Consider the following 10,511-nt stretch of genomic DNA (forward strand, 5'->3'; position numbering starts at 1 on the left):
GAAATGTATGATATGTGAATAATATATCAAGAAAAATGCTAAACAGAAAAAATAAAATATGGTAAACCAAATGACCTATGGTTTCTATGGGTGCTGGAGGAAGAGTTTTTGGTTAGGTATCATTGAGTTTATTTTAATGGTGGTGGAACAATTGGGAGAGGGATATTAATAGTTGTAGTACAACACGAAGAGTATTATCAATGACATTGAATTATACATGTAGAAGTTATTGAATTGGGTAAAGTTTTGTTGTGAATATTTTTGCCAAAAATGAAAAAAAATTACATAAATACAGTGAGTATGGGGATAAAAGGTATGTTCTAAAATTGATTGTGGTAAAGATTGTACAGCTCTTTTTGATATGGTTGTCCTATTTGGATTGTATGATAGGTGAATAAAGTGCCAATGAGACTTTAAATTTTTTTAAAAAATAAAAGAATACGAAATTTATTCTCCATCAAACTCTTTTGGTGATTTAACAGCTTAATACATTCCCACTTCAGCTTTATGAGTACAGTGATTCTAAAACAAACTTACTGAGTGACAGCCTAAGGGGACAGCCTTTTCTGCCTACTAGGAGTGTCTGCTATAACGGGACTCCTGTCAGGGGCACATGGCGGGGGACTGCAAGGGAGGGGTGCACTGTTTCTTTGGTCTTTGTTGCTCTTTGGTTTTTTGTTTTTTGCTGCTCTTTGGTCTTAAACTATATTCCAATCAGGTAATCCTTGGCCTCTCCCCCTAATGCTTAAGAGATTAGTTATTGAAATAATTTGCATTTTGTTAAATGCCGGTTAGAGTGGTTGGATAAATTGTTGAGTGTCCTTTCCTTGATTATACAAATAAAAGACGATCCATGTAGGCAGTCTAAACAAAGAGAGAACAAAACACACGAAAAACAAAGTTACTGAACTAATCTAAAGCTATCGACTTCTTGTATTTAGCATAGCTGCCTCTTCCGATACATTTTAAATCCGAGTTACGTGCTTGAGTTCATCTGATATCTAACCCACTGTGGTTGCGTTGATTCTGACTCATAGGAACCATATAGGACAGGGCTTCTGAGGCAGACTGCCACATCCTCCTCCCTTGGAGCCGCTGGTGCCTTGAACTGCTGACCTTCTGGTTAACAGGCCAGTGCTATAACCACAGCACTAACAGGACTTTTTATATCAGCGGTTCTCAACATGTGGGTCGTGAGCCCTTTGGGGGTCAAACGACCCTTGTACAGTGGTCACTTGATTCATAACAGTAGCAAAATTACAGTTATGAAGTAGCAACGAAAATAACTTCATGGTTGGGGGTCACCACAACGTCAGGAACTGTATTAAAAGGTCGAGGCTTTTGGAAGGTTGAGAACCACTGTTTTACCTTGTATGTAACATATTTTCCTTCAATTGGATTTCACAAACATTTTCTCTATGAAGAAAATTTCATTAATGTATTGACTGTGTGGTATTTCAGTGTATAAGTAGCATAATTTATTTAAACATTCCCTTACGGGGATTTAGGTTAATCCCTATAAAATAAATGGCAAGGTTAATGTAACAAATTTCTTGCCTGGGGTGAATTCTTCAGTAGACCAAAACCTCATCTTTCTAGGCAATAAGTAAGGCTGAGAGGATTATACCATGCACTTTCTTCTGTAGCCAAGGGACATTGTTAAGAGGAGAGGAATATTATCTTTAAGACAAGGCTACTCAGGCAGATAGTACTAAAGACATGGTCAGATATCTCAAAATCATTGTTGTATAGTTTCCTGAGAGAAAATAAAAAACAATGACATTAGTTTAGAAAAGAATAATGAAAAAAAATTTAAGAGTCAGCTGCTTGCATCTTTCCCCCATTCCCTCCTGATTTCTTTCCTTTGTCCATCCTTCCTTTCCAGCTTTGTGGTCACCCTCGTTCTCTTGTTTTCCTCCCCTCGTTTGCATGGTTTAATGTTTGTGGATCCGTTCTGGAATGAATCTGAGTTGAGCTGGTCCTGGCGTGCAATTTCAAGGCTCTCCTCTCACCAAACATCTGTCCATCCCTCAGTGGTGATAAGAACACAGCGCTGGGAAAGGTGTCGACAGGATCGGAGATGCTCTGATGGAAATTATATCCTAATGCATTTGAAAAATGATGTCCTGGTAATGAGGTCTAGAGACTTACAAGCCAAGCCTGTATATCTCAGAGAGAGAAAGAGAGAGAAAGAGTGAGAGAGAAAGAGAGAGAGAGAGAGAGAGAGAGAGAGAGAGAGAGAGAGAGAGAGAGAGAGAGAGAGAGAAAGAGAGAGAACAGTGTGAAGTGGGGTGTTTGTGTGTGTAAAGCTATTTAAATCAAATTCAACAGAACCCAAACATCTTGTTAGGAATATTCTTTTAAAAACATGTTTGTGGATACTGTTAGCATTTAAAAAATGTTTTTGATAATTGTACAAAACCCTTTTCAAGATGGCATTCTCAGAATGGTTCTTCACGATAAAGAAATGTTGCTTTAATAATACAACGCTAGTTCTCAAGGGCTTTATTTTATGTTTAATGATATATATATGCATATTGTGTGACTCTGTCTATATCACATGAATATATTATAGCTTAAGACTCAGAATTTGAATTTCATGGACCATGCTAAAATTCAATAAAACTGTATTTGTATGCAAGGGAGCAAGAGCAACATGTGGCTTACATTTTCTTTCAAATACACAAGGGATAGTTATGGGGGAAAGTGATTGGGACAGAGTACAGCTGGAATTTTGCCAAACTCATAACATGTAAACAACGATTTAAGATCGAATTCAAATCCCAGGCAGATCTCTTTACTCTCCCCCAAAGGGGATCACAATGAGCACAATGAAAATGCTGGACTCCGTGAAACAGCGTTTGCCTTTTGGTGGCCTTCAAGGGACTTCCCGCCGGCAGTTGTGTCTCCAACTAAACCTGTGCACACCTTGCCTACTGAGTAATCCACTGCGCCCCCCCCCCCCCCCGCTTACCTCTATGTAGAATCACAGACACTCAGTGCCCTTAATGTAAATATTACTGGAAACTCGAGTCACATCGTCTGAGCCTGAGCATGCCCCATCCTGTCCTTTCCCCCCATTTCAGTTAGGGATGGTGAAGAGCTTGAATTCTTACCCAATGGGGGATCCGAGGCCAATCACATATACAAAGCTGTGTGTATAATGTTGCTTCTAGCAGCGATTTGGTCAGGTGAATGAAATTTAAGGGAATCAGTGGCTCTGATGATCGATGTATTGTTCTCCTACGTCAGTTGATTTCCTCTTTCTTCTGGAGCCTCTCTGTACCGGTGCCAAGCAGGCAAATACCCCCCTTGAGTCCCAGGAGATGTTTGGGTCAGCTACAATGTCCCTTCCCACCCAGGCAAAGATGCTTGGAGCTCAGCAGTACCCCTTCCAGCTCACTGGCTCGGATTCCTATGGACGGAATAGCCCTCCTCCCTGTCTGGACCAATGCCAGTCTACTTAAGGAGATAATTGACCACAAGCCAGCCTGACTGACAGGTTTCCTAAGTGCCAGATGCCAACAGTGCCAATCCCAGCCTGTGCAGGAGGTCCTGTTCTCATTGGGACCGCAGCTGAAATAGCTTCGTCTTTCCTCAGCAGCTAGCTCTCTTCTCAGCTTCCCAAGAAAATACAAACCGATCATTCCACGTTGGGCTTCTCCTATCTTTATTTTAACAATATCTACAAGAAAACCTCTGCATTTCTTTCCCTTTCCCTAATTCCCCCTACCTTTCTTAATATGCCCTGCCTTCAGAGACATGGGGTAAGTAACTACAGCCTTTCCTGGAAACCTGGAGCATCATTCATATTATTCACACCAGTGCTAAGCTTACCCAAAGTGATTGCTATTAAACTTGGGAACTGAAATGATTGTTATTGAAAAAGTGCCCCCGTCCAGCTCACATTTGTCCAGACATATGAGTTGGGCTTCTCACCACAAGGTCAGCAGTTTGGAACCACCAGTCACTCTGAGGGAGAAAGATGAGAATTTCTACTCTCATGAAGATGCACAGTCTTGGAAATGCACAGGGGCAGTTTTGCTTTGCTTATAGGGTCACTGTGAGCCAACATCAACTCAATGTCAGTGAGTTTGGTCTCGTTTTTGGTACCTATAAACCCAAACTCATTACAACAAAGGTGATTCTGTTTCACAGAGACCTTATTTTAGCGTTTTTGAAGATATATATATATATATATATATATATATATATATATATATATATATATATTCAGATGACCCTCTTTCTCCCATAGGATGGCTCATGGGTTTGAACCGCCAAACCTTTTGTTAGCATTCGGAGAGTCCAGTGCTTAACTGATAGCGTCACCAGGGTTTCTAGCATGTACTTAGAGAGTTCTGGAATACCTGAGAGATCCGATTAGATCACACATTAAGTTGATCATAATCAAAATATCATAGTTAATCAATTATTCTTGTATGAGTTTTAGTGATTATTCTTCTCAGGGCATAATTTTAATGGCTAGACCTAATTAACCCTTTTAAAATAAGCACCGGATCTGGCTCTGGTGCCTTTGAGTGGGTGGTTTTTGCCTGTTTGGCCACTTGGGCATAGGGAGCTGATTGTGGTAAGGGACAGTGTACCCACACTTAACCTAACCCCCACCATAGATTTGCTTTCTACTTCTAGTGACCTTTTGGATAGAGTGGAACTCTTGCCTAGGTGGAATTCCATTTGGGAACAAGAAGCTTCATCTTTCTTTCTTCCGCAGAGGGCTACTGACCTTACAATGAGCAGCCTAACACATAACCCACTTCTCCCTGAGTACTGCAGGGCTTGAAGTTCAACATAACCCACTTCTCCCTGAGTACTGCAGGGCTTGAAGTTCAACCGGGCCAGGCATCTTGCAGAGGTCTGTGGAGGCTAGTTTTCTTTCTTTGGCCTTACCATAAAAATGAAAACCAACAACAAGGTAATCCCACCACTGTGATTAAGAGGAGCTCCAAGGCCAATAGGACTGGGTTTGGGGTCAAGGCTGTAGATCAATTCTTTATCCTCTAAGTCCCTCTCTTCTCCAGAGGGGTCACTCACCAGAGCTCTGGAGGTGTCCTAAGTGAAGAAAGTCACTCTGGACTGATCCTCCCTCCAAGAAGTGGGCCCCCAAGCACCCCTAAAGAGCCTCTGGATCTCATGAGAAGGTGGACAAGGCAAAAAGATCTTGTTTTCAAGGACCGCTGGGACCCTCTGTGCCCCACTGTGCCATTTTTGGGTTCCAGTGATTCCCTGACACTAAACTAGGGTTCAGGCTCAAGACTTTCAAGCCATCAACTCACGCGGAGGATCCAAAAGTGACTCTGAAGTTGCTTCAAATCTATGATCCTCTCGTGAGTATCTCCTTCTTGATTTCTCTTTCAAGGGCGGCTGACTAGAGAGGAAATCTGGTTCGGAACCTTGAAGAGTCTGGTCCAGAAGGATGGGACGACTCCCAAGGCCCCTGAACCTTCAGGGGTCTCAGAGTGAGTCGCTGGCAATGGGACTTACCATACAGGATGAGTGGGAATAGTGCAACCCAACGTCACTAATACACACAGGTCTGTTTTGTTGGCTCTGGGATTTTCTTCTTTGGGGAGGTCTGGAATGTTTGGGCTGGGCATTCTCTCCCTACAGGGTGGAGAACAGAAGCTCCAGCGGGGATTTTGCCACCTGGCTGGCCTTCAGGGCTGCTGGGTCGCTCCCATGGAAGTGCTGGTTTTAGCCCTGGGTTTCTTGGATTTGGGGCACCTGTGCAACAGGTGCCCTCTGGCTTGATTAAGGACCCGCTATGGCGGTGGCAGCCACCCAGAGTCAACCTTCTGCCAAGGGGCTTAAGGGGACGCAAGCCGCTAGCACAGAGCCCAGAATCCCACCCAGTCCTGCCATGGCTCTCTCCCAAGGACTCCAGAAAAGAGAAAAAGACGGTCAGTTTTTGTGATCCTGGTGTGTGAAGAACTTCGGTTAGGAATAGGGAAAACAATCACCAGGGCCAGGTTTTGCTCGGTTCTCTCCAGCACTGAGAGAGGCTAGAGCGGAACCAGGAGTGTATACAGGTGATCTTTGCGTTCCGGGGATCAGAGGTCCTCAGGGCAGCCCCGGCCCTCCTGGTAAATTCACTCACCGCCTTTGAAGTTCTAAATGTAAGCCAAAAAGAAAAAAAAATGGTTTGGGGAGGAGCTCAGGATTTGTAAGTCCCCTGGCGGATGTAGGTGGACATCTGCCTTCCACGACAAGCGAAAACACCGAAAACACTGTGACACCAGTCGGGCACATGCAGAGAGAAGTTTTAATGGAGAACACCAAGTACAATACCCGAAAACGAAGAACCTGCCACAAAGTCACAACCCGAAGCGTGGCGTGGACGCAGCCTCTTCCCAACCTCCCCTTTCTCCCCCTCCCCCCCACTCCCCCAACCCCCCGCGTCCCTTGTTAAAAGTTTGTTAAAGTGCAATTCCCCAGGCTCAGAGGAAGGGGGGACGTCCACAGCAACAAGGCAAGTTAAGTTTCTTTGTCACCCAGGAATTGAAACTGAAGAATTGGCCCCAAAGACATTCACTCCCACAGAGAAAAGCAAATCACAGCAGCGTGCAGACGGCGGCGGGATTATCCAGCCTCTCTCCACAGTCCAGAGGAGGCTGGAGGGACCCGCCTGGAAAGCAGGAGTGCTGGTGAATGGGCAGGCTTCCCTGGCATTTGTAAGTTAGGGAAACAAAAACCCGTCATAGAAGATCCCCCCCACTCTTTTAAAAATTCCAAATGGATAGGCTCGTGGAGATTTACTGTATTCTCGGGCTCCTTGCCGCTCTCATCCGTTGATATATAAACAAATCCCACGTAGAAAGGCGCCTCTTAATTTCTCTTTGGTTGCGTTTCCCCCAGAATTTTACTTTTGGAATCTGCAGCCTTGCTCTGGAAGCTGCTCGCTGCTCTCTTCTTTTGTACAAACTGGTTGCTTTCTCAATTTTTGTCATTTATTCTCTCTCCCTTTCCTTCTCAACCCCGGGGTCAGAGGCGAGGAAACGCGTACCTGCATTTCCCAAAGTCCCTGGATGGATGGGGTTCCCTCCCCCTGAAGCGACTTTTTTTTTTCATGATCCCGTATGGGTGCCCGTTTAACTAGCCAGGGAAAGAATAGGAAATGCTGTTTCCCCCCTTCTTAATGAAAGCGGGGTGTTCATAAAGAATAGCAGTTTCGTCTTGAAGGTTCACGAGAAGGGCCCGCCTGAAAAGATCACAGCGGACAGAAACTCACTCTTCGTTGGACCCACCCATCCCCACCCTCCCACCCCGGTGTTTTAGCCTCACCAGCTTCTGCTCCCAGGAATCAGGATCGGAATCCATTTCCAACTTGCCAGGCCTTCCCCTTCGCCTCCTCTGCCTTTCCTCATAACTTATTAGTTTATAATATTACAATCAAAATTCTTACCTGAAATCTGGCTTTCATTAATCTGATTGTACTACGTAGGATAAATACAGATAACAGAAATGTTTTACGAGTATTTATTCTGACCCTGGGCGAGTCCACTTTTCAGGTTTGTCTGTTTCCATACCTTTCTTTCCTGTGAAGGTTCGGGCTCACGCAGGCTCTGCCCAGCGCTGCCAGGGCGCCCTCTCCCCGAGGGCGCTGGGTGCTGTCCCAGGCCTGGCCTCGCCACGCCCAGGCGCCCTAGGAGTGCACCAGCACCGAGTGCAGGGCGCCGCCCTTGCTCTCCGCACTACTCGGGGCCGAGGGCTGCAGAGAGGCAGCAGGCGAAGTCGCGCCCGCGGGGCACCCGGTAGACTGCGCCGACGGCTGCGGAGCTGCGGCGGGGCCGGGGAGCGCGGGCGGCAGCGCGGCCACGGGCGGCAGCGCAGGCGTGGGCTTGATGGGCACGGGCACGGCGGGCAGGTTTTGACTCGCCGAGTGGCACAGGGCCTTGACCGGCACCCCGAAGGCCCCATACTCCGGGCCCACGGGGACTCCCGCGGCTGCAGCCGCGGCTGCCGCGGCGGCCACCGAGTCCATGACGCCGACGTGCGGCCACACGGAGCTCACGACGTTGCCAAGCTGACCAGGCACTGGGTAGCCCAGGTGGTGCATGACCGACGCCAAGGGCAAGCCGCCCGCCTGCAGCACGCCCTTGTAGTCCCGGCCGATGAGGTTCTCGATGGCGAACGGGTGCTTGAAGCCCGACGTGGAGGCGGCGGCGGCGGCGGCGGCGGCGGCCGCAGAGCCCAGGCCGTAGGGCTGGAATTGCGACAGGCGCCCCACGCTGCCCACGGCCGCTGCCGCCGCCGCCGCCGCCGCCGCCGCCACAGCGGCCGCCTCCTGCATCTTGCCGGGGTGGGAAGGCGGCGGCGGCGGCGGCTGCTGGGGGGGCTGCGGCGCGGGCTGCGACGAGAGGTGGGGCGGTGGCGGCGCGGGGGGCGGCTGCTGGTGGAAATAGTGCACCATGGGCGGCGGCGGCGGCGGCGGCTGGGGCGGGTGGTGGTGGTGGTGGTGGTGGTGGTGTGCGGCCGCGTGGTGGGGGTGGGCGTGGGGGTGGTGGGGGTGCAGGAGCCCCCCGGGCCCCGCACCCGGCGCGCTCTTGGTGCTCCCTGCGTGCAGGTGAGCGTGGTCCGCGCGGAGCACCTTGAAGCGCTTGCGGCGGCGCAGGAAACTGCCGTTCTCGAACATGTCTCCGCAGTCGGGGTGCAGCGCCCAGAAACTGCCCTTGCCGGGCTGGTCGGGCCGCCGCGGGATCTTGATGAAGCAGTCGTTGAAGGAGAGGTTGTGGCGCAGGCTGTTCTGCCAGCGCTGCGTGTGCTCGCGGTAGTAGGGGAAGCGCTCCATGATGAACTTGTAGATGTCGCTCAGCGGCAGCATCTTCTCGGCCGAATGCTGGATGGCCATGGCCGTCAGCGAGATGTACGAGTAGGGCGGCTTCTGGTCGCTGTACGAGCTCTTCCCCGGCCGCGGCATCGCCGCCGGCGCCCCCGCGGCCCTCAGGCCCACCCTGGGCCGCAGAGTCGCTGTGAGCGGGCTCCCCAGGCCCGAGCGCGCAGCCCCGCCACCCCGCCCTCTGGTCCCCTACGCGCTCGCCTCCGTCTGCGGCGGGCTGGGCTTTGCCGGCTGGGGCTCGCGGGGTCGCTCGGCTCCTGGACCCTCGCGACTCGCGATCGTGGGGCTCGCGGGGTCGCTCCACTCCTGGACCGTCGAAGACGCGGCCGCACAGTCCCGGGCCGGGCGCGCCAGCCTCCCCGCCGCCCTCCCGCCGTCTTTCCTTGCGAGGCCAATGGCTGAGCGCTCGAGCTCGAAGGGCAGTGGGATCACCTGCCTCCTGATCTCTTTCTGGCCGCCTTCTCCTCTGAAGAACGTCCAGGCCACGTCCGCCCCGGACGAAGGACTCGGGTCTTTGGCCTTCGCGTTGTCCTGGTGCGGGAGCGCCCAGATGGGCGCACTCCCTGGACGCTGCCCGCCTCCCAGCGCGTAACCCCACCCCGGCGTGGCACTTAGCTAGTCCGCGCGGGCGTGCGGGGTTTCCCGGAGCGGAGCGGTGGGGTGAGCCTGCGCCTTCCTCTTCTCCCTGGGCGCGCCGGGGAACCGAGGATGGAGAGACACTCCTGCCCCAAAGGTAGCTGGCGGGAAAGTTTGGTGGCTTCTGCAGCAGGGGCTCCGGCAAGCTCGTCGGCGAGGCAGGGTGCGCGAGGCGCTGGACGCGCACTGCCTGCGGGCAAGGGGGTCTGGGGCGGCTAGAGCGCGCGCGCCGCGGACCCGGACTCGCGAGGTTGTGCGCGCCGGAGCGGCCGCCGCTCTCCGGGCTGAGCTAGAGCAGGAGCGGCGGCGGCCGGAGCGGCTCTGGATACGACGCGCTCTCCTGGCTGCGTTTTGTAATGGTCCCCGAGCTGCCCAGACCCCCGTAGCAGGAGCTTCGAGACTATCACATGACCGAGGCTGGGGGACGCCGCCGCCGCCGCCTTGTCGAGCGCAAAAAAGGGGGCAAGAAGGCGCGGAGCCTCGCCTCCGCCCCCCTCCTCCTCCTCCGTCGGGTGCCCCCACCCCCAGCCTTCACCATCCGCTCCGCAGCCTCCAACCGCGCCCGGTGGGTCGCGCAGCCCGGGCTGCCCGCAGGGTGGGGCCGCGCCGCCGGGTGAGGTCCCCGCTGCTGCGCCCTACCCGAATTCGGACCCTTGGCGGAGGAGGACCCAACTCTGCTTTCTATTTCCTCCTTTCCTGCATGGCCCTCCTGTCGGGGCCCTGTCGCCCTTCTATTTTCCCACGTATCTACTCGGAGCTTTTCCCTCCTTAAACTCACTTTCTCCCGGACTAGCCACTCAGGGCCAAGCCCACAGCACGCTTCCCACAAGACCTCGGTTTTGCAAGAAACCTGGAAGGTGGGAAGAAAAGGCTACTGAGGAGAAAAGCGTCAAATGCCAAGTGTATGACGATTTTTTCTGGGGCGCCCACTTCACGCTGGGCCTGGCGTTCGGCGCCAAGTACACGGGAGTACAAGACCAAAGGTTCTCCGTGCTTCCTGGCCACAATCCACAACGAG

General features: G+C 51.7%; 1 protein-coding gene across 1 annotated transcript; it reads right to left on the bottom strand.

Annotated features, from left to right (window-relative positions):
• Window positions 1-7,663: 7,663 nt before the first annotated feature.
• Window positions 7,664-8,938, bottom strand: FOXB2 (forkhead box B2). Its single transcript, XM_075559062.1, has one exon. It carries the CDS (start codon window positions 8,936-8,938, stop codon window positions 7,664-7,666), a length of 1,275 nt encoding a protein of 424 aa, XP_075415177.1.
• Window positions 8,939-10,511: the final 1,573 nt, after the last annotated feature.

This window comes from Tenrec ecaudatus, chromosome 10, assembly GCF_050624435.1.
Source record: "Tenrec ecaudatus isolate mTenEca1 chromosome 10, mTenEca1.hap1, whole genome shotgun sequence".
Classification (NCBI taxonomy): domain Eukaryota; kingdom Metazoa; phylum Chordata; class Mammalia; order Afrosoricida; family Tenrecidae; genus Tenrec; species Tenrec ecaudatus.

Excerpts from the sequence above, each read along its gene's own strand:
- FOXB2 (XM_075559062.1), bottom strand. The coding sequence starts at position 8,938 with ATGCCGCGGCCGGGGAAGAGCTCGTACAGCGACCAGAAGCCGCCCTAC.